The sequence below is a fragment of the Rhinopithecus roxellana genome, chromosome 5 (genome assembly GCF_007565055.1).
Source record: "Rhinopithecus roxellana isolate Shanxi Qingling chromosome 5, ASM756505v1, whole genome shotgun sequence".
NCBI lineage: Eukaryota > Metazoa > Chordata > Mammalia > Primates > Cercopithecidae > Rhinopithecus > Rhinopithecus roxellana.
In genome coordinates, this window is record NC_044553.1 from 133,828,973 (window position 1) to 133,852,495 (window position 23,523).

Sequence of the window (23,523 nt, forward strand, 5' to 3'; positions counted from 1 at the left end):
TCAACTGGTGAATGGATAACTGTGGTACATCTATACAGTGGATTACTACTGAGCAAGAAAAGGGACAGAATACTGATACATACAACAACAATGATAAATAACAAATGAGTTGTGCTCTGTGAAAGAAGCTAGTCTCAAAAGGATACACACTGTCTGATTCCACTTATTTGACTTTCTGGAAAAGGCAAAATTATAAGGACAGAAAACAAATGAATGTTTTCCCAGGGACTGGAGGTGATTGAGAGGGTCCACTACAGGGGGACTTAAGGTAACTTTTTGGGATGTTGAAACTGTTGTTTATCTTGATTGTGGTGGTGATTACATAATTGTATGTGTTTGTCCAAACTCATAGAATTACACGTTAAAAAGGGCAAATTTTATGGTGTGGAGATTTTATCTTAATGAAAAAAATCTGACCAAAAAACCCATTTGATAAAAATGATTAATAAGCCTTTGGATTAACAGTGATATGTTTAGGATATAATACTGTCTTCACTAACTGGTCTAAGACTGTGAACTGTAACTCTTTAGAATGTGGTAATGCAGGAAAATTCTGAGTCATGGTTTACTGAATGGAAATATTTATTTGATTTTTTAGGTCTTATGAACTTACCCGGAAGGACCGACTGTACAAAAACATTATTCGAATGCAGCATACACATGGATTTAAGGCTTTTCACATCCTCCCCCAGACCTTCCTCCTGCCAGCTGAGTACGCGGAATTTTGTAGTAAGTGCTTGACAGAGAATGCCTCAGTCCCCAGCAACTGAACCTGGGGAATATTTACCCCAAAAGCCGCCTCAAGGTGTCAACCAATCAGGGCTTTCCAAATCCTTAGACAACTGTGACTCTTTAGTAAAACAGTTGCAGAGGTAACTTTAAAAACTATTTTTATTCTGATATGCTCAGTAAACTTGTCAGTATCATTTATGTAAGGACACGTTGGCATCATATAAGCATGCCCCTTACGTATTTTTGCTTGATGTCCCTTCTCTCCATTGATGACTTAGTGCCTATGTAAGGATTTTTTTTGTTTTTTTTTAGAGAGACAGAGTCTCCCTCTATAGCCCAGGACTGCAGTGGCACGATCGTGGCTCACTGCACTCTTTGCTTTCTGGGCTCAAGTGATCCTTCCTCCTCAGCCTCCCAAGTAGCTGGGAATACAGGCATGTAGCACCAGGCTCAGCTAATTTTTAAATTTTTTGTAGACATGGGATCTCGCTCTCTTGCCCAGGCTGGTCTTGAACACCTGGGCTCAAAGAATCCTCCCCTCTTGGCTTCGCAAGACTTGAGATGACAGGCATGATCCACCACACCTGGCCTGTGAGGATACTTTATATTCCTGCATATGAATTATACATGCTTCCTTTTCAGTATCCCTTTTTCCCTTGCCATTTAAGAAACATTCTTTCAGCCTCGATTTCTAGTCTTGTGTAATTTATGTTCTTTGGGAGTAGAGATATCACATATCTTTGGATGTTAGGGTTTGGAACTACAAGTTAGTCACAGTCTCTCCCCTTTGAGTTCAGACTAATAAAAACAAATACACATGGGGCATCTAAGGGTCAGCTGTATGGCTGGTAAAGTGATACAGAAACACACGGCCTGGATCCAGATCTAAAATGGGCTTCTTATTTCTTTTGCATCATTGTGAACTTACCCACCCAGGCCAGGCAGAGGCACTGGGCTGGTTTCAGGCTTTCCTCCACAGGGGCAGAGCCTGACTCACTAGGCTTAGTGCACAGAAGAAGCATGAGTACAGATGAGATGTGAGGCAGGTCTCTTGTGAAAGTCCAAATTACAGTGGTAATAACTAATACTTACTGAATGTTTCCTTTCTGGTAGGCACTCTTTTAATTGGCACCTCTACTCTGGTAGTATTATAGATGAGGTGACTAAGGTACAGTTTGGTTAAGAAACTTTCCGTGAGTTATGCAGTTTGCAAATGGTAGAGTTAGGGTTCAAACTGGCAGTTTGGCTTCAGAGGCCATGCTCTTCATCTCTGTGCTTCATTGCTAATGGCACTGGGCAGCGTGCATGCAGTGACCATTCCCCAGTAGCACCAGTGTGAGAGAAGTCACTTCTCCCATGAGGAACATCAGGTGAGATGCACAGAGATGACAGTTTTCCTCCCAAGAAGTCCAAGAAAGAGACTATTTCAGTTTTATGGAGAGACGAAGTAGCATGGGGAAAAGAGAGAGTTATCTCTAGACTTCCTGACTTTTGATTCTTTTAACCTGTTAGGCTTGCCAGTCTCTCTGGGTCACCTAGTGAATTGTTCCATCTTTTGGCAGAGGAGACCAGCAGTTCATCAGGAACGCCTGCTTCACCGTTTATCTAATAGCATTTGTTGCTGTGGTTGGGACTATTGGTTGGCGATTCATTGTCTGCCCACAGATGGCTCTGCAGTGGGTCACGTAGAGCTCTAATTAAATGAATGAACTTCGAGCTTCAATGCACTCAAAGCTGCAAATTTGTAGTTAAGAAAATTTTTGCTATGTGACTTTAGCCAAGTTACTCCAACTTCTGTGTGCCTTAATGTCCGCATCTATAAAATGGGAGTATTGCTGGTGCTGACCTTATAATGTTGTCAAGATATTTAAGTAGGTTAATATGTGGAAAGCACTTGGGATGGTGCCTGATAGGGGTGGCTTGATAAATGTTGAATACTATTTCCTATTTCAGGCTATGTTTGTATTATTAGTGGTAGTTATGTTTACTAACTATATTAATACTACTATGTTTTTACTATGTTTTACTATTTTACTTTTAGTATGTTATGTTTAACTACTAACTAAAGTTGTAGTTATGTTATTAATAACTACTATTAATTAGTATTAGTTAAAATAATACTAATTAATAGTATTATGTTCTGGCCCTCCAGTGCTTGAGTGTGGGCAATGGGAAATTTTTTTGGAAGGAAAGGGACACCATAAACAGACTGGCCTTTAGAACAATAACTATGTGAAATGAGTCCGCAGAAGCAGAGAAAAGAAAATGGTGGGCTCTTTGAAGGTTATTGCCGTGATGTGGATAAAATGGATAGGTATGAGTAGAAAGAGTGCGAGAACAAACATTACTGCCTGTGTATGGGAAGTGAGGCAGGGATCAAAGAGGCATCCTAAGGTTTGAGTATGAGAAGCTAGGAAGACCATTGGGTTTTTAACCAGGGAATGTAACCAGGAAGGCAAAGGAGGAGCTGTTAAAGGGGAAGAGGAATGTTACATTTTGGACAAGGGATGGATTTGGATTTCGATGGGGCATCCAGGTAGTGTGTTTTGTAGGCAGTTGTAAGAGCAGCTTTGAGTTCTGGCCAGAGATGTAGTTTCTGGAAGCTGCAGGTATGGAGATGGATGTGATTACTAAGGGAGAGAAGAAAAGAAGCAGCACCACAGAGAATCAGAGAGGAAAGGGAGATTGAAGAGGAATAAGGGAATGAGGTCTCAGAGGAGGCAGGAGAGGGTTAAATCAAGAACCTAAGTAGAAGAGTGAGCATTAGAAAGAGAAGTGGGCATGTGTCTCCTGAAAGAGGAGAAGGAATAAGGCTAAGTTGATGACCCAGATAACATTTTAGATGAAGAGGAAAGCAGGTGAATAGGTTTGTGTTACAAATTCCTAGCCTTCTTGGTGAACAGGTTGATGAGGTCTTGTGCCAGGAGTGAGGGGCCTAGCAATGGGTGGGTGTCTAAAAAGGCAGAAGGCGGTTGGAATAGCCCCTGCAGGGTCTTTGAAAGAGAACTGATAAGGATTGGACATGAGGATTGCCTAAAAACACTAGAGACAACAGCCAAGGTGGTCTCATGAATTTATAGCTTTTTGTTCTAATAAGAGAAAACCTGTAAAGATATAGCCTAGAGACCAATCACTGTCTCCAGAGATGTGAAAGCCTGGGTACTCCCCAAACTATGCTCAGTAATTTGAGTGTAGGGGTTGGAATACATGGTACACTGGTCTGGCTAGGCTCCTGGTGCCATCACTGCCAGTTACAGTATTTGGTAGAATAGAATTAGAGGTCTGTGACCCTGAAGACGCTGACTAAAGATCTTTTGCCAACTCTAGCCATTCCCCTCAAGGGGACAGCTTTCTAAGCAGAAGGAAGAAAGAAGCAACAAAGAAGAAGATGGGGTGATACCAGTATCATAAAAGCAAAACGTTCCCCAGAATTGGGCTCTATGGCCATCTCTAGTTGTAAGAGAGACTGAGAAATGATTCTAACATGTGAATTTTCATGTCCACCAACTAATTACAGATGACTAAGATTTCAAAGCAATGGGTAAATATGTAGAATTACAATTTTAGAGTTATAAGAGATCTTAGCAAATCAGGCTAAATTTTTAAAATCTCATTTTAAAGATAAGACTAGATGATTTAAGCACATTACCTCTAGAGTCATATATTTGAACAGCCAGAATTGCAACTCAGATCTTTCTACTCCAGGTTCATTGCTGTTTCTATTAGACTAAGCCTGCTGCCACTGTAGGAACTGGAAAGCACTTGAAAGAACTGGGGAACCTGTTTAGTACATCTTCATCCTGAAGCAGAGGCTCCTGAGCAAGTCTGCTTGGCCTTTGCCTTTGATTTTTCTTGCTTCCTACCCACATATTTAGAACCTGTAAAAGAGAACAATCCTTGTTCTGAAAATATCACAAAACAAGGAGAAAAGACTAGCATGAAAGACAAGTCTTTTGATATTTACAATTTCAAGAACATTTAGGATTTCAGTCATAGTGAAGCACTAGAAGAAGCATTAACTTATTTTTTTGGGGGGACATAGTCTCACTCTGTTGCCCAGGCTGGACTGCAATGGCTCGATCTCGGCTCACTGCAACCTCTGCTTCCTGGGTTCAAACAATTCTTCTGCTTCAACCTCCTGAGTAGCTGGGATAACAGACGTGCACCACCACACCTGGCTAATTTTTGTATTTTTAGTAGCGACGGGGTTTCACCATGTTGGCCAGACTGGTTTCGAGCTCCTGACCTCAGGTAATCCACCCGCCTGGGCCTCCCAAAGTGCTGGGATTACAGGCGTGAGCCATCGCACCCAGCCAGAAGCATTACCTTCTGATAAGCCTAGTTCACAAAGTAGAGGGTACTGTCTCCAGACAGCTTTGACCCCTTCCCTTCCCTGCCCTGCCCTGCCCTGCCCTGCCCTGCCCTACCCTGCCCTCCTCTGCCCTACCTTCCCTTCCCCTCTCCTTCCGTCCCCTCCCCTCCCCACCTTCCCTCCTCTTCCCCCCCAGGTTCTTGTTTTCTCACCCAGGCTGTAGTGCAATCATAGCTCACTGTCTCCTCAAATTCCTGGGCTCACGTAATCTGCCCACCTCAGCCTTAGAAGTAGCTGGGACCACAGCCACACACCACCATGCCTGGCTAATTTTTTTATTTTCCGTAGAAACAGTCTTGCTATGTTGGCCAGCCTGGTCTCGAACTCCTGGCCTCAAGGGATCCTCCTGCCCCAGCCTCCCAAAGTGCTGGGATTACAGTTGTGAGTGAGCCTGTTAATAACTAGCCTGGTCGTTTTCTTAGACATTTCTGTAGAACCTTGTACTTCCTTTTTATAATTCTCATTGTCTGTAATTACTTGTTCAATGTCAGTTTTCTCGGCTAGTCTAATCTTCATGACGGTAAAGACTGTATTTTTTATCACTATGCGCCCCACACCTAGCAAACTGATAGACACAGATTAGATACTTAGAGGTATTGAATGAGTGACGTTTGGAAACTGTTGTTATTTTTTGTTTTGTTTTAATATTAATAGCTTCTTGCTCAGGCATTCTGTTCAGTCTGCTCAGTATCTGGGGAAAATGGCAAAGTGAAAAAAAATGCATAAACTGAATACACATACATATATTCAGTGGCCTCACTTTATGGAAATGTATTTTTTTGTCATATATAACTATAAATATGTCTTCTATAGCAGGACTTTAAAATTATATAAATTATACTTTTTGAAAGGTAATATATTCCCATGGTACAAAAGAAATTCCAAAACAATCATCAGTGAAAAGTCTCTTTTCTCCTCTTGTTCCTCAGTCACCCGTTTTCCTCCCCAGAGATGATCAGTGTTACTAGTTTTTTACATACTCTCTAGAGATATTCTTTGCATTTACTAGCAAATAACTTGTATGCGTATATAAACAGATGGGCATATATAACATACATTGCCCTGCACTGTCTGCTTTTTTCATTTGACAGGCTATCTTCAAGATCATTCCATATCACTTCATTAATAACATTCTTATTTTGTGTGTCTGCTTAATATTCCATTGTGTAGATTTGATATCTACAAACTATATCCCTTGAGTGAAATTGGTCTTCTGCCAGTTTTTGTGTGTCCCACAAGCTAAGGACCGTTTTTAAATGGTTGGAAAGAAATTGAAAGAAGAATAAAATTTTGTGGCGTGTAGAAATCATATGAAATTCAGTGTTCATACATAAAATTTTATGTAAACAGCCACACCCCTTTGTTTACATATTGTTTGTGGCTACTTTCAAGCTACAACTGCAGACTTAGATATCTGCCACAGAAACTGCATGGCCTGCAAAGCCTAAAATATTTGTTCTCTGGCTTTTTACAAAAATAGTTTGCTGACCCTTCATACAGATGCATTGTAGTGTATTTAATTAATATTTGGCTGTTATAACACAGCATTGAAAATCTTATATATGCAATATTTTACACATGTGTGAGTAGAACTAGAGGATATAGTTCTAGAAGTAGAATTGCTCACAGAGTTTTAAATTCTGTGCGGCACATTAAATTTTTTCTAATTCTGTTAATTCTGCATCAAGGGAAAAGGCAGAGGAAGATGGGGGAGAGTGAACAAAAGATCTCTTTCTTTCCTCCTGCTGAAATGGTTTGTGGCATTGACAAAGTCAAGTTTGTTTGGGAGGCCTTAAAGAGACTGGCTCATGTCAGAGGGAGAGGAAAGAAAAGGAGACAAGTAGTTGCTGGCAAGTCATCTGGGAAAAGGAGCTGAGCCTAGAGAGCTCCTTCTGAAGGCCTGCCTGGTGTAGGCCCAAATGCAGTGTAGAGGGAAGTGTGCAAAACTTCAGGACTCCAGTGTCTGAAAGTCTTGTTCTGATATTAGAGCCCTAGAAAAGGACTTGCCTCTTAATAACTCTAATCAGAGGAGCAGAAACTATAGGGAACTTTCTTAGGTTTATACTGTTGTATTCTAGATAAACTGGTAACTGATATCTTGGCGCACAGCAACCTAGGCAATTTGCAAAAAGGAAGTCTTTGTGAGATCTGCTCAGAAACATTTGCATTTGCTTGATTTATTTCCCCACACTACCCTTTCTCTCCTCTTTCATTGAAGAAAAATACCAAAAAAAAAAAAAAATTCTCTCAGTTTTTACCTTTCATCCCATCTCTGCTTTGAAATAGTAATGACTGCTGCCACCTGACGTATTTCATCAAAAGTGGAAGAGGCACAGTTGGGACCATTGCTCCCTCTCCAGTCTGGGATGTGAGAATCAGCAGCACTGAGAGCTCTAGCCTGCTTCTCTCCCCTGACTTCTGACACTCCCTAAGTGGAAGACAGAGCTGCTTCTCCTCAGACCACTTGCAAGCCTCTGGGAGGCTTAGTGTCAGTTGTCTGCTTTCTCTTTTCATGATCCAAAGGGATTTAAAGTGTAAAGCTGAACCTGGGAAAGGAACAGGACACATGGCACCTTTTAATCCCTTGTAAATGATTGTCCTTTGTCTCCACTGGCACATTGCTTGATTTTTTTTTAAGGTGAATTTTTTTTTTTTTATAAGCTCGGAGGAATTATTTAAGGAGAGTAGCTGTATTATAAGATCTAGGTTTTGGCTTACATTGACACTGTTTGCCTGAGGTCCTCTATTTAACAGAGGTAGGAATTTCAAGGATTCATGATGATTCTTTGTGACAGTAATAGACTAACATCCAGATGTTTGCCTTATTTTGTTTTCATCTTTTCATTCAAGAAAGAGGGGAGGCTGGGCATAGTGTCTTCTGCCTGTAATTCCAGCGCTTTGGGAGGCTGAGGTGGGAGGATCGCTTGAGGTTAGGATTTCAAGACCAGCCTGGGCAACATAGAGAACCCCCGTCTCTACAAAAAGTTAAAAACAATCAGCTGGGCATGGTAGCCCATGCCTGTAGTCCCATTAACTCAGGAGCGTGAGGTGGGAGGACTGAGCCCCAGAGGTTGAGGCTGCAATAAGCTATGGAAGCACCACTGCACTCCAGCCTGGTCAACAGAGCAAGACCCTGCCTTAAAAAAAAAAAAAAAGGAAAGAAAGAGGGGAAATGGTGGAAGAAATTATTATGGGAGTGATTTTGTTGTCCTCTTTTCTCCTCCCTCCTTCCCTCCTTCTATTTTTATTTTTAAGGCAAGTCCAAAAATATAGGTAATTTTAGTTACTGCCCAACACATAGAAATTTGTAAAATTTTTGGGTTCCCTGAGTAGATAACCCTTGTTGAAAGTTGATATAATAAACTCAAGTTCATTCTTTTTCTTTGTTTCTTCCGTTTTTTATCTCCCAATATTTTGAGCAGATTCATATTCGAAGGACCGGGGACCTTGGATAGTAAAACCAGTGGCATCTTCTAGGGGGCGAGGCGTCTACCTGATCAACAATGTAAGTATGCAGCAGATGGCAAACCTCTTTCCTCACTTGTTCTTTCCTCCTTCACCCTTTGTACTGGTTACTAATATAGTTCCATTTCATTAAGAGCGGGTGTGCTCTTCTTAAATCTGCATTCAGAAGTGAGTTGAGAGTAGGTATGAGTTGACTTGTTGGCCTTACTGGCAGAAATCTTCTGCACCAGCAGTTACTCCATGACTAAAAAGACACTTGATCAGATTTTGGGGCAGGGCAACCTGTTGTGTCAGCAGAAAAGAGGTACCTTTTCTGCTTTTAGCATATTGTGATGTTAATTCCTACACACCAAGTATTAATTGGTAGCATATGTGTTTAGCGTCTGTTGTGAGCAGAACTGTGGGTTCTGTTCTCAAGGTTACCAAACAAGTGAACTTCAATTTGATATGGCTTCCTTGCTACTGCTGCTGCTTCTCATTTCTCCTCCTTGCTTTCCTCTTTCTGTTCTTCTTCCTCTCATTTCTCCTCTTCTTTTTTCAAAAGCCATCATTATCTTGATTCTTTGCAAAATTCTCATTAAAAGTTGTCTTACATGGAATACATATGCATGGTAAATAAAATCCCTACTGGTCTCACTCCCTAGACTTATAATAGTGGTTAGTAACTTTAGTTGATTTATGTTTCTTTCATTGACATTATATTGTATTTGTTAATTCCCAGTTTGGCATTTATTGCATTTACATCATGTCCCACCCTCCCTTGCACATTTGTTTGATTAGTTTTTATGTTTATGTTTTAAACATTTATAACAGAGTCTCTTCAGTAACTATGATTCAGTTTATTTATTTTATCTGTAAGTTGAGTAAAACATTTAAACTCAGTGGAAACAAACTGTTGAACTCTGGAAGGGGGAAATGTTAGGATAGGTAGCTAGGCAGACATGAGCCAGGCATGAGAGGGCCCCCCCGCCCCCCGCCACCACCAAGGAGTGTCAGGTTATCATCAGGTGATGGTCAGGCAGTTGTTAAACTGGTTTCTCTAAAATAATAATTGGTAGCAGCATATGCCAGGGAAAGGCAGGCTCCTAACAAATAGAAAACACCTGAAGCTGGTGATTAGCCATTTCCCAATAAGATCTCAGGAGTTGGGCAGGTAGGCTCAAGCATATGCAGTTAGAAGCAAAATTATGGAGTTTAACTGGTATATGACCTTCCTCTAGGAACCCTCGACTGGTAAGGCAAAAACACTTCAAATGAGCACGTGTACAGCTGCAGCCAACACACTGCGCATGAGGCCCCTCTCAAGTGCTGGCAGGCCACTGCACATGCAGACAGCTTACCCCATGGAAAAATCAAGGGAGGAGAGATGCAAAACCCTAGAAGCATGCCAACATACAAAACCCCAAGTCTAAGGTCAAACAGGCACTTGGATCTTTCAAGTTGTCTGCTTGGCCCTCTTCCACGTGTACTTTACTTCCTTTCATTCCTGCTCTAAAACTTTTTAATAAATGTTCACTCCTGCTCTAAAACTTGGTCTCTCACTCTGCCTTATGCCCCTCAGACAAATTCTTTCCTGCAAGGAGGCAATAAGTAAGTTGCTGCAGAGCCATATGGATTTGCTGCTGCTGACATATTTTGGGATTCTGAAATTTAACCAGTGTTTAGGCCTGGACCTGCTTTTTATTCTTCCTCCTGGACATTTGGTAGGCACTTTCAGTCTGGAAACTAGTGTTTTTCTTTAAGGAAAGCTATCCTCTTATTTGTCTCTGCTTTAAGAACTCTTTTTTGAGGCATTCTGGATCTTTCCTTCATGTTAACTTTTCTCTCATTTTTAATTATTTTCCCATCTTTATCTTCTAGATCACAGGTTGAGGTTTATCCATTTTATTATTCATTCATCTACTGTATTTTTCTATTGGATATCACAGGTTGATTTCCAGAAACTCATATTCTGATTTGCTTTATTTTTATTTACAAATAACAACCTTTTGTTGCATAATGGATGCAGTTTGCCTGCCTGTCCTTCTGAGGATACCAATGGAAATTTTTGAAAAGTTCTCTTCTGTCCTTGAATTTTATTGGGATTGTCTTTTCCCCTGCTATTGGATTTTCTCAGTTTTGATGATCCTTACGTGTTGGACCATATTTATGAACAAAAGACTAGACTGAATGAAACTGGCAGCTGGTCTGGGTTTCTACCATGGTTGTGTAGGACTCTTTTCCTAATATCTTCTCCCTGGAAGAGGCTGACTGTGAATTTTAGATAAGGGCAAAACGTGTTGACTCTCAGGCTTTGCTTTATGTGGACGTGGTGAGGAGCACGCCCCTTCCACCTTGCCGAAATAGTGTGGGCCATATTGCGAACGTAGAGGAAGATTTTGGTGATTTCCCTCTTGGGCAGAGCTACCTTTCTTTTCCTTTTTGTGTGTATTGAGGATAAAGTAGCCTCAAGTTCCACTCTCCTCTATCAGATTTCTATACCCACACGTCTGCTAGCCTCACTGTTCCAAATGCTGTTTGTTAATTATCTGATTCTGATTCCTTGGCTGATCCCTCATCTTCATGTTTGTTGACTACAGGCTTGGAAAATTGCAGGAGCCTCCTTGAGAAAATCACTCTGATCTCTTTTGGACTTTTCTGACTCCTTTTACTTTTTTCTAGCTTTGATATCATTTCATTCTTTTGAAAATATTCTTTCTGTCCTTCCACTGGAACTCTGGGAGGACAGGGGTAGGTAGATAAGTTGTATGTGGGACCAGAACCCCATCTTAAATTCCCCAGTTGTCTTTTCACATTGAACTGTTTGCCATATGTGTAGAAACTAACTTTCTGAGTGATCTTTCACATTGGAAAGTCCTTAAATTCAGGCTGGACTCAAAACGGTACCATAAACAATGATGGCCAGACCCTTCATGCCAAATAAATATAGGATCTGGTTTTGGTAGAGCAACTGCTATAGCCCCAGGCATTGGCTGCAACTTCTGTTACCTGGCCTAGGCCAGTCTGGAGGCCTTTTACCCTGAGTCTCCTGTGATATAAGGTCATGGCCATATGCCTTGGCTCTGTCTCCTCTTGTCTCTGCTCTGACCTTGGTGATGAAGGCCCCTCTCCAACAACTTTTCCTTCAGCTCTGTGCCAGGAGCTCCAGTGTTGTTTGAATCTCATAGACGGCACTAGTTTGGGTTTGGGTTTTAGCTGCCAAATGGAATTGCTGTTGAAAGTCAGCTATGGTACAAGTTTGCTTTTTATTTTCTTAGACATGAGTCAAAAAGAATAGGATCTATTCCCAGCTCATCTGAGACTTTTGTCTTTTGGAATGCTCTTTTGCCCTAGTGATTTGTTATTTTAAAGCTAGCATCATAAAGGATAGAAAAGTTAAACTTTGCTTGGTGGAGCCGAGAACCCTGCGCCCTAACTCTTCCCTGGATGCTGAATCTCAACAGGGTGACATGTCTTTAGAGAATGTGTTTGGCAGGCTATGTAAGAGCCTTTTTCTCCCTCCAACCTCTCCTTGGGCTGAATCCCTTGAGACCCCCTGCATAGATCAAAGTACTTGGCAGGACCTTTTGCCTTCCCCCTCCCTCTTTGTGAAGCTTTGGAATGAGTCTGATTCTTTTAGGTATTTAGTGGAAGTGCCAGACAGAAGCCTGGGAAGATGCCAGGAGGCATGAGGGGAGCTGGCAACATGCGGACATAATGGGAAAATACTCCCATTTCACCCCGAAACTGGAATTTTACCACCTTTTACCCAGACCTGCAAACCATGTTGTTAATACTCTTCTCTCTGCTTACACAAAAGGCATAACCATCCCCTCTTTTCCATACCTGGATCCTTTCCCATGGAATATGTGACCCATTAGCCAAATGGATGAAGTAACTCTTTCCAAGGCTGCTGCCTGCTTTCCTTTTAGATTTGAGCAGGAGGGTGAGGAGAGGGAAGGCTGCGGCGAGGGTCTGGGAGCAGAACTAATGTGAGTGAGTGAGGGATTTAGGCAGTGGGGATGGAGTTGGTGTGAGGGCCAAATGGAAATATCTTCCCCTGTCTTCCCACTGGAGTGAGAGGGCCACTTATTAAAACTTCCTTATAGTAGTCATAACCTTTTGGAAACGCTCTGCAAATAGCAACTTTTACCATTACGAGAACGGGATAAAGGACAGCAAAAGCATCACTTTTATGTAGCACTGAAAAGAGAAGTGTGGACCACAGATGGAAGCGGTTGGTTGGCTAATGTGGTCTCATAAGGATGTGCTCTTTAACTCTAGAAATACAGCGTAAAGGAACAGAGCTGTGTTTGCTCCACTCCTTCAGTAACCATGGCTAAAGGCTGTATTTTCCCAATTTAGTATATTCAGATCGAGGAGGGGAAAGAATGGGTGTTTTCTGATTAAGGTATGAATTTGATTATGGAAGTCAAGTTGAGTCATCCTTGTCTCACACATGATCCATGGTAAATACAATATTGATACATGCTCTGAGACTTGCACGTATTAGGAGAGTGTTAGGTCACTCCAGTCCCTCCTATATTTGTGAATATAATTCTGTACTCTCTTGTTTCTGTTTGCTTATATGTTTTTATCTTAGGTTCCTTCTGTTTTTCTCATTTCTCAACAAGTATTTCGGGAGTACCTACTGTGTTGTCACTCCTTAAAAGCTTTTGAGAAATTCTTCTAATTATTATGTATCTCTTAATTTTCATAATACTGCTACTCAGTACTCTGAGTAGAATGTCATGTGGCAGGTCGTGATGAATGCTGTTGAGCTGTGGGACTTTGTGATTAGAACCACATATATTCTGTTAAGTTTGCAGTAATCATAACTAATGTTCATTGAGCCTGCCACTGTCCTTTCTAAACATAATCTCTTTTAATCCATATATGAACCCTATGAGGTAGTTAATATTTCCTTAGTAAGTGGTAGAGTCAAGATTGTAACTCAGGTCCAGATGATTCCAGCATAGATACTCTTAATCCATACTATTCTCCTTTACAATGACTTAACGGATACCATGAGCTTTAATCTTAAGGTCCAGTTAGAAAGACATGTTTCCAGCCAGGTGCGGTGGCTCACACCTGTAATCCCAGCACTTTGGGAGGCCAAGGCGGGCACATCACTTGAGGCCAGGAGTTTGAGACCAGCCTGGCCAACGTGGTGAAGCCCTGTCTCTACTAAAAATAAAAAAATTAGCCGGGTGTGGTGGCATGTGCTTGTAATCCCAACTACTGGGGAGGCTGAGGCAGGAGAATTGCTTGAACCTGGGAGGCGGAGGTTGCAGTGAGCCGAAATCACGCCATTGGACACCAGCCTGGGCCAAGAAGTGAGACACTGTCTCAGAAAAAGAAAGATGTGTTTCCAACTTTCCCAACAATTCAGGTTCCTACTTTAGCATACTTTGGGAGGCAGTTTGAGCTTTAAATTGAAATAATTTGAAATGAGTTAACTGGGGATTGATGAAAAGGAAACAGGCTTGAAGGTATCAAAAAGTTTTTGTTAGTTGCTCTTCAGTCTGTAATGCTATGCAAAGAAACTATACCCAAACCTTTCTTTTCTTCTGAGAGCCTACAGTTTAACTCCCAATGCAGATAGAAGTGAGGGATAAAGACAATAGAACACATAGTAAAGTTACCTAAATAATGTAAGGGTTTATGTTACGTGTAACTCAAAGGGTAAATGTGTATGGTGAGCAAGGGAGGAGAGGAAATGGGCATGGGCATTAGATGTGTCGTGGAATGACGACCACTATCAGCATATTCTCTGCTGTGGAGAAAAGTTGGGTGACTAGTTATTTGTTGTAGCCTATAGGTTCTACTCAGTAGGAAGAGAGCTGTGATTGTTTGATTATACATTTACAACATAGCCTGCAGCTGTACAGTGATTGCATCAATTCTCACTGAGCAGATTCAAAATGGAGATAATACTTATGAGAAGCTGATCAAGAAATGTAAGGGAATCAGGAAATGGTATGGGTGATGGAGTTCATTAGGGATGAATCAGTAATGATGTCATTGTGTTCCTGTGATGCGTAGAGATGGGTTGTGAAAGCTGTGTTCTGACTTTGAGATAGCAGCAGTGGGAAATGAGAGGAGTCTCATTCTGACTTCACAGCTGCTCATAGTGATTGTGTATAATGTTATAGGTCACAAAATTATCATATGAGAAACAGTATTGAGGGTAGGAAATGCATTATTATAAAGACAAACTTTTGAATTTGGGGGACAATTAAATTTGAGAGCAGAATATTGGGAAGAGGTAAGAATAATGCCTAAAAGCAAAGCCTGTGAGGAAGACTGTCTGGATTCCATTGCTGCTCTATTGCTTATTAGCTCTGTGACTTTGAGCAGGTCCCTAACCCTCTCTGATTCTTTTTTCATCTATAAGATGTGGATGGTGATATACCTGCCTCATGGGGTTGGGTGAGGATTAAATGAAATAATCCTGTGAACAGACTTAGAACAGCACTTGGCACATCCATATGTTTAGTATGTTTGTTAAATTTTGTTTCTGCAAATGTTGATGGTTATTTCTGTTGCCTTTACTGTAGCTGTGATCAACCTAATTATTATCATTACCACTTCCCTTTTGAGCCCTTTTGTCCTACATGGATTGTGACTTCCAGCTTTATCTAATCACACATGAAGGTGTTTTTTTTTTTTTTTTCTTTTCTCCCAAGATATTTTAATCTTGCTGTTTCCTTAATCTAGAATCCACAATAATTTTCCTGCTTCCCACCATGCTAAATATAAACTGTTTGCCAGGGGTTCATATCCCTTTGCCAGTGGGGTCCCTCCCTCCTCATTGTTTAACCATGTCTTTCATAATTTCCCAGTTCAGTGTTTTAGCCCCAGGTCTGTGAATCGGCCCACCCTCCTTTCTGCTGGGCTTGATGTATGCCATCTTCCCATGATGGGCTCCTTTCTTCTCCACCATGTACTTCCCAGCCTTCACCATTCATTTCTGCATCTGCTCTTCCGGGACAAGTCTTCCCTGACTGGTCCCACCTGATTGGTCTGCACTTTAACTTTGCAACCTGACATCTTATATTTATAGAAATGCTGCTTTGTGTTCTTTTACCTTCTATATTTTGCTGTTCCTCTACCTAAATATTATTTCAGGGATAGGGATTTACTGAATCTTAAATCTGCCAGGCAGAGATTATATCTGTTATCTTCATCATGGTATCCCAGTGCAGTTTTTCAACAACTGTTTTTCATTGAAGAAATCTTTAAAAGATTGTATTCACTCTTTGCATACAGTTGCTTAGCAAATACCCTTAAGTGAATCAATTAAACACCTATCTCATTTTATGGAGGAAATGCTAGGATCCATTGTGGATCTGTAAATTCTCTAAACATCTTAATGAAAGCCTTCATTTAAGAATAGTAGTAGTAGTTTTAAATTTCTATTTTACTTTACAGTAGGGAGAAAGCAAATTTTTATTTTTAAAGTGGCTCTTATTTTCTTAGCATGTAACTATTTAATATCATGTATATACACATCTTTAAAGCTATTTAGGCTGTATTTATTATGTGAGAGGTACTGTTTAAATTTATTTTTCCTGCATCATAATTGGATGCCTATAGTGTTATAGAAGTGATACTATATGGCCAACTGAATATATGGGTACCTTGGAGGAAACTTTAACCAGAATTTTAGTTTTCCATTTCTTTAAAGGTTAATAACTTTGCTCCCTTATTGTAAATTAGGATTCCTGTGTATTTCTATTCTTTCATTCTTTCTGTTTACTCAATAGCCAAACCAGATTTCCCTGGAAGAGAACATTCTGGTCTCCCGTTACATTAACAACCCCCTGCTCATAGATGGTGAGTTGTGATTAGGCCCTTGACCAAATTGGGCCAGATCTTTGCTAAACTTTTTAAACTTTTCATAGCCTTCTCTAGTAAGTCTTTATTATACTGTTATGAAATTCTTGACATGTGTGACTCCAGAAAGGCAGCAGGTTCCTTACCTATCTCTCGGGATTTATTTGAAGGTGAAATGAGACAATATAAGAGAAAGTGGTTTATAAGTTATATAGTAATTAATATATGTATGAAAATTATGCAGTAATATATATGAAAATGACACATACACATACACATTAGGGTTATATTAATGTATATATACATTATACTGTTTTTATTATGTACTATATACATAATATACTATGTATATGGTACCATTATATAGTATAATTATTAGTTATCCTCCAAAGTCAAGGTATATGGGCAGTGTGTGTTTCATGTGGAGAGGAGGAATGTTCTTTCTTTCACGTTTCTTGGTTTCGTTGTTTATTCTGTAACAGGAAACAAATGAACTTAGTTTTTTTGTGTGTGAATACATACTTTTTTTTTTAGATTTCAAGTTTGACGTGCGCCTCTATGTGCTGGTGACTTCCTATGATCCTCTTGTCATCTATCTCTATGAAGAAGGATTGGCTAGGTAAGAAGCTGTTTTGGGGTATAGGGGTTGGGTGGGTATATTAAGAGTGGACCCATTAACAAGTTTATTAAATCAGATCATGCTATTTTCACTTGTCATTACTGCTTACAGATGCAACCCACCTCCTCAACTGCTGTGCTCTATAACATCAAAGCCACTATGCCTAAAAAGAACCTCAGAAATTAGGCTTATTTGTCTGTAATCTCACTGCATGTCCACACATAAGGTGCGTAAACATCTTCCCCAGCACTGATCCAGGATCATATGGTATTTTCCTGCAGTGACAATTGCTATGACGCTCCTAGGATATTAAGATAATTTGCTGTTGTTCTTCAGGATAGATGTAGAAAGAAAAATAAAATCCTACCTTTATTTGCCTATTATATGCCAGGCATTTATTTTCATCCTCGCAACAACCTTTTAGTTAATGCGTTTTTGCAGTTGAGGAAACAGATTTAGAGGTGGGAGAAGTGGAATGGGGATTTCACCTCATGGATCTGACTCCAGAGCTCAGAGCTCAGACTATTTCATGCCCTCTCATATTTAGAGGGTATTAATTGAGTTTTTTTTTTTTTTTTCCTTAACATGCAAGTGACTTTACAGTGGTTGTACATACATTGTTCTCTTTTTGTTAAGGTGCTTTTTTTTTCTTTTTTTTTTTTTGAGATGGAGTCTTGCTGTGTCACCCAGGCTGGAGTGCAGTGGCACGATCTCGGCTCACTGCAAGCTCTGCCTCCTGGGTTAACGCCATTCTCCTGCCTCAGCCTCCCAAGTAGCTGGGACTACAGGCGCCCACCACCATGCCCAGCTAATTTTTTGTATTTTTAGTAGAGATGGGGTTTCACTGTGTTAGCCAGGATGGTCTTGATTTCCTGACTTCATGATCTGCCCGCCTCGGCCTCCCAAAGTGCTGAGATTACAGGTGTGAGCCACCACACCTGGCCTGTTGAGGTGCTTTTTAAGTTTTAAGGTAATGTGACTTACGAGATTAAGTTCAAGTTGTTATATTTTGAAGTTTTGTTTCCTATAGCCACAGAATTTTGTAGGTAATTGTTTTCATAAACCCTTTAAATTGTTTAAAATAAGTATGCAACTACTATGCTGTGTTCTTCTCCCCAACAAAATTAAATTTTTGTATTAGCCAACTAGTTTGCCCTGAAGTTCTTTTCATGCATAGTGCCTTTGATATAGAGCAGGGGTGTCCAATCTTTTGGCTTCCCTGGGTCACATTGGAGGAAGAATTGTCTTGGGCCACACGTAAAATACACTAACAGTAGCTGATGAGCTTAAAAAAAAATTGCAAAAAAACTCATAATATTTTAAGAAAGTTTATAAATTTGTGTTGGGCCACATTCAAAGCTTTCCTGGGCTGTATGCAGCCTGTGGGCCTCAGGTTGGACAAGCTTGTTATAAAGCATAGCAGTTTAGGAGGTGGTTTGCATCTGTGAGTGGTCACAACAAGCTAAAAAAGCCTGGTCTGTGTATGTCTCTGTATTTTAGAAAATGCAATTGGAAGATGGGAAATACCATGGATAAAAGAAGGCTACCTATTTATGTACAGGTGCTTTGACAAATATTATTGTACTCTGACAACTATTATTTTAGAATAGTCTTTTAATGCTTTTAGAGACTTAGTGTTTTTGAAACGTAGCCTATGACTTGAAATCAGTGAAAGTGGACTAACCAAACCTTCTCGCTGGTGGAGCTCTGTGTTCCATTCCCCTCTAGGTGGCAGTAACAGCATTTATAAGTCCCGTCATATTCTTAACTGAGATTTTGAGTTTGAGCCCTGGGAACATTGGAGACTACCAAAACTCCCTAGTTCTGGCCTCTTGTTTCTTGAAAATAGAGAAAGGGAAGAACTGAAACATCTCCCAGTTATTAGATAAAGGGCTGGACCAGGCATCTGAACATGAGCTGACTGCTAGCTCTAATCAGGTTTTTATAGGAAAGAAATTGTTGATAATGTTTGTAGACACATGTGCTCTCATGAAGGATCACTATACAAAATTAGGTGTAAAAGCCTATTCCTGGCCAGGTGTGGTGGCTCACACCTGTAATCCTAGCACTTTGGGAGGCTGAGATGGGAGGATTGCCTGAGGCCGGGTGTTCAAGACCAGCTTGGTCAACATTGCGAGACCACATCTCATGAAAAAAAAAAAAAAGAAAAAAAGCCTATTCCTTATGTTATTTAGAACAAAATGAAGGTAAAATACACTCCTAACTTCTCAGATATGCAAGGTGCTGAGGATTTTCAGCTTTATAATTTGAGACTTCTGAGCTTTCTCTCTTTTGTATTATAAGTTTCATCATTCTCCTTCCTCTGCTCATCCTCACCTTAACTTCTCTCCTGTGTCAAGTTTTAGAAACTGATTATGTCCTGCCAAAAATTGGACTTTGGGAATAGAGAAAAGAGATGGAGGTTGTGCTTCACTGTTTCTCAAGGATATCATACCAATATGTTTTGCTTAATATTCCAAAGATATTGTCACCAACAATATTAACAGCCCTCTCTATGGGTGAAATTTGGCACTGTTTTAAGACCTTTCTGGTTCAGAGCACAATGTGAGAACAATAGCACCAATGTTTATTATAGAATTTACTACAAATATGCAAGTGCTTTGGCTAACTGGTTGTGTGTTGGAAGTCAGAATCTACTGAATTAAGTATAACCCTTTTGCTTCCAGCAGAAACAAAACAATTTATATATATATGCATGTAGTCAATGGATGTTTTTTCTCAGGATAATTAGAAAAACAGCTTTTAAAAAACTCAGACCAAGTGGACCAGAAAACAACATAAATTTTCAGGGCTTTGGTTAGGTTTACCTGAAAGTGTAGGTGAATAAAAAAGCTTTATCAAAGCTTTACAAAAGCATGACGCATGGCAATATGATGCGCTGTTTGCGAGAGTCCCATGAGGGTACATTGTTCCGTGCAGTAATTTCAATGTGCCTAAGTTCTTGTGTCTTCACTCATTCTGTATCTTGACATTCACTTGCTTTGTTGTAACCCTCAGAGTCTGTTCAACTATGTCGATAGTCTGTAGCATCTCCAGATCTGCAGCTTTTAGTTATCTTGGGCTACATGTATTTTATGTAGACATAACTGAAGATAATCAGTTTGGGATGAGATTACTGGGTTACACTGAGGCTCAACAAGAAAAACCATCATCTTTCCTAAAGAGATGGAACAGGAGGCAAATACAATTCATTTTCTTCTTTAGAAATGAATTCTCTTACACCCTGTCACTTCTGTTTTGGACCTCAAATTAATGCTAGGGGACAGAAAGATTAAGTTCATTTCACAAGACAGTTTTGTGATATAAGTTATTTTGTGTAAATTTTTTTACACAAAATTAAATTTACGAAAACCCTAGTTTCTGTATAGGTGAGTGTTTTTAGTTGTCCTTATTGTTTTATTAACGTAAGAAGTGGGAGAACTCTGTTTTCTTATGTGTGGGTAAAATATTGAAGAAGTGTTGCAATTGTTCCCCCTGGTATTTGGGTGCAACTTCTTATGATTGTCACAGTGGCCCTCAGAGGTCCTCTGTGCTTTTGAATTTTGCTTGCATGTTGCTGTGTTGCACCACCAGGGGACACTCAGTTTCCACAGAGGGGTGCTGTGCTCTACCAAAATGGTGCAGATTCTTTTTCCCGTCAGGGGTGGAATCCCAAAAGATTTTGTCCTGGATTTTACAGCTTTAGGTGGATCCAGTATTGGGTTTAGATGATTTGACAGAGCCCTTTCTGAGATGAAGCTAACAGCCTGATTTTCACTGAAACAGGAAAAATAAAAAGTTCAAAAAAATTAAAACAAAATGGAGTTAAAAACCAAACGTGTTGCCAGAGACCCAAAGATAGGCAGCTCTAGCAACTTGGGGGGCGTGAGAGTACCCATCCAGGGAGCTGAGTTCCACCCATGCGGCGGAGGTGGGAGGAGAGGACTCTGGGAAGGTCCCGGTTGGAACAGCCTTTTTTCTGCCTCAGCCATATTATTCAGTGGAAATTCAGAAAAGACCCCAAAACATGTGTACTGCCTTTCCCTTTCTCCCCACCCCCAGTTCCTTCTTCAGTAGCCTTCCTTGCTAATTAACACTGGCTCCGCAGGGATATTTACCTTTTCTCTGCTGGATTCCTGTGGTTTTGAAAGAATTCAGGTACTTGCTGGTTGCCAAGGAATTCAGATTACCTCACAGGCTGCACACTGTCCAGAATCTGCCACAGCAGCAAGTAGGGGTAAGAGACACCGACAAGGGGGAGAAAACCCTTTCCAGTGCTCATTGTCACCCTCCCTGGCAGGCCCTTGCTGTTTGTGAAGTTTGAGTCATTTCTGGCTCTAAAGACAAGGGATCAGGCTGGTAATCCCCTCCCAGACGGCTCTGTAGGGCGCTGCCTAGTCACTGCAGCGCTTTGGCAGTCTCCCGGCTGCAGCTGGTTGACAGCAGATCAGAGAGCTCTTGGGCCTCTTGTTCTCTTCCATAAGATTTTTCTGGGTCAGGCCAGGATGAAACCCAGTGGCTCCTGGCAAGGCTGCCTGAGGTGCTGTCTCTTTATCATCCAGACCTCTCTGCCTCAAAATGCCTACACCTGTTGAAGGATAACTCATGTGCCACAGCAAGGGGCTCCTCGAGGCTGGGCTTCTCTTTTCTTTGTACATTTGTAGTGAATGTTTGTCAGGAAATATAACTACCAAAGAGGATGTTAAACTTCTATGTCTAGAATGCCTGTGACTCTGACCATAAGAAGATACGGTATAAAAAAAAAAAGTTTTTAAGAAAACAGCAGGACAGAAAAAAAAAAAAAAGAATATGTGGGGTCATATTCTTAGAAGAACAGACTAGTTTTTGAATAGGGGAAGAGAGTTTAAAAGATCCCGCTAACTCTCTGGTTTCCTTCTTATTTTGGTTCCATATTGGTAAAGATCTTGGAGCAAGCAACTCCAGTGCAGTTTCAGTTAATGTTTGCCAAGTCCCTACCATATGCCAAACATTGAAATCTTTTCTCCACACAGACATTCAGACTTTTAGACAAATTATTACCATTGTCTTGATTCTCAGGGAGAGACATTAGAAAGCAAAAAGGAAATGTAACTTATGATTTAAAAATTTATTGTCAAAATAAAGATATTGTCAAAGACAATTCATATTTGTTTGCAGTGTGGTTAAAAAAGGGGGAGGGGGCGGCAAATAGTTCTATATTCATCAATAGGCTGAGAAATAGTACCTAGGGTTTTGAATTTAGCAAAGAAAGTAGGAACTCCCCCACTTTTTCTTAGCTTGAAGGTCAAGGCCTTAAAGGTCTGTCGTGACAACTTTCCTAAATCTTGATCTCATTAAGAGGGAGATTCAAGACTCCATTGTGTAAATGTTGGCCTACATTAGGATGAGTGCAGTCATGGGCAAGGAAGGACCACATATACTATAGTAGTCCCATAAGATTGTAATGGAGCTGAAAAATGTCTGTCGCCTAGTGACATTGTAATCTCATAACACAATGTATTACTTTTCCTATGTTTAGATACACAGATACTTACCATTGTGTTCCGGTTGCCTACAGTATTGAGTATAGTACAATGCTGTACAGGTTTGTAGCCTAGGAGCAAGAGACTATACTATCTATCCTAGGTGTGTAGTAGGCTATACCATCCAGGTTTGTGTCAGTACCCTCTATGATGTTCACACAACGATGAAATTGGCCTGTCAATGCATTTCTCAGAACATATCCCCATTGTTAAGTGACGAATGGTTGTATGTGCAAATGTGGTCCTGGGGTACCTAGTAAATAGTGCTCTTTTAGATTATTGTTAATAGAGAAATTGTGTTGAAACTTCAGACCTAAAGAAGGTGAAATTTTATACTATATGATGGTCTAAATCAAAGGTCACTAACATAAATGCTCACAAGTACATTCACTGAAGGAAGAGTGGAGACTGGAGAATGGAGAGTACATGTACCATCTAGAGGCATTTGCTACTTAGTGCCAGCAGCTGACACTGATATTGCCAGATCTGGTTTGTTAAGTGAGGCTTGAACATGTAGATTTTTATTGTGAAACAAACCACTGTTTTACACTTTTAACTTTGAAACCATTTTGAACTTATAGAGTTGTAAGACCTGTAAGAATTATATGAAAAATTGCCTTTTACCCTATGTCTAGAGATCTCATTCCAATTCTGCCAGTTATCCTAAGGAATTTTTTTTTTAAACTACAAAAGGATCCCATCAGGGATCACATGTTGTGTTTAGCCGTCAGGTCTCTTTAGTCTCCTTCAGTCTGAAACAGTTTCTTAGTCATTCTTTGACTTTCATGATCTCAGCATTTTTGAAGATTACAGGCCAGTCATTTTGTGGATTGTCCCTCAATTTGGGCTTGTCTGATATTTTCTCATGAAGAGACCTAGGTAATGCATTTGGGGCCAGAATACCACAAAAGTGATACTAATTCTTGTCATTGCATTATATCTGATGGCACATGCTAGTCATTTAGTGGTGTTTGACTACGTGCTGTAGGTGATAT

At 40.4% G+C, this 23,523-nt stretch overlaps 1 protein-coding gene across 19 annotated transcripts in view; it reads left to right on the top strand.

Moving 5' to 3' along the window:
• The window catches only part of TTLL5 (tubulin tyrosine ligase like 5), a 296,207-nt gene that overhangs the window by 28,352 nt on the left and 244,332 nt on the right, over window positions 1-23,523 (top strand). For all 19 annotated transcript variants that reach the window (XR_004057198.1, XM_030929811.1, XM_030929823.1 and 16 more), the window contains exons 6-9: window positions 599-729; window positions 8,527-8,609; window positions 16,318-16,387; window positions 16,922-17,006. Coding sequence is in view for 18 of the 19 variants with exons in the window: in XM_030929811.1 (XP_030785671.1) it covers window positions 599-729; window positions 8,527-8,609; window positions 16,318-16,387; window positions 16,922-17,006 (369 nt within the window). In the remaining variant the exon portion in view is untranslated. The remainder of the gene's footprint in view (window positions 1-598; window positions 730-8,526; window positions 8,610-16,317; window positions 16,388-16,921; window positions 17,007-23,523) is intronic.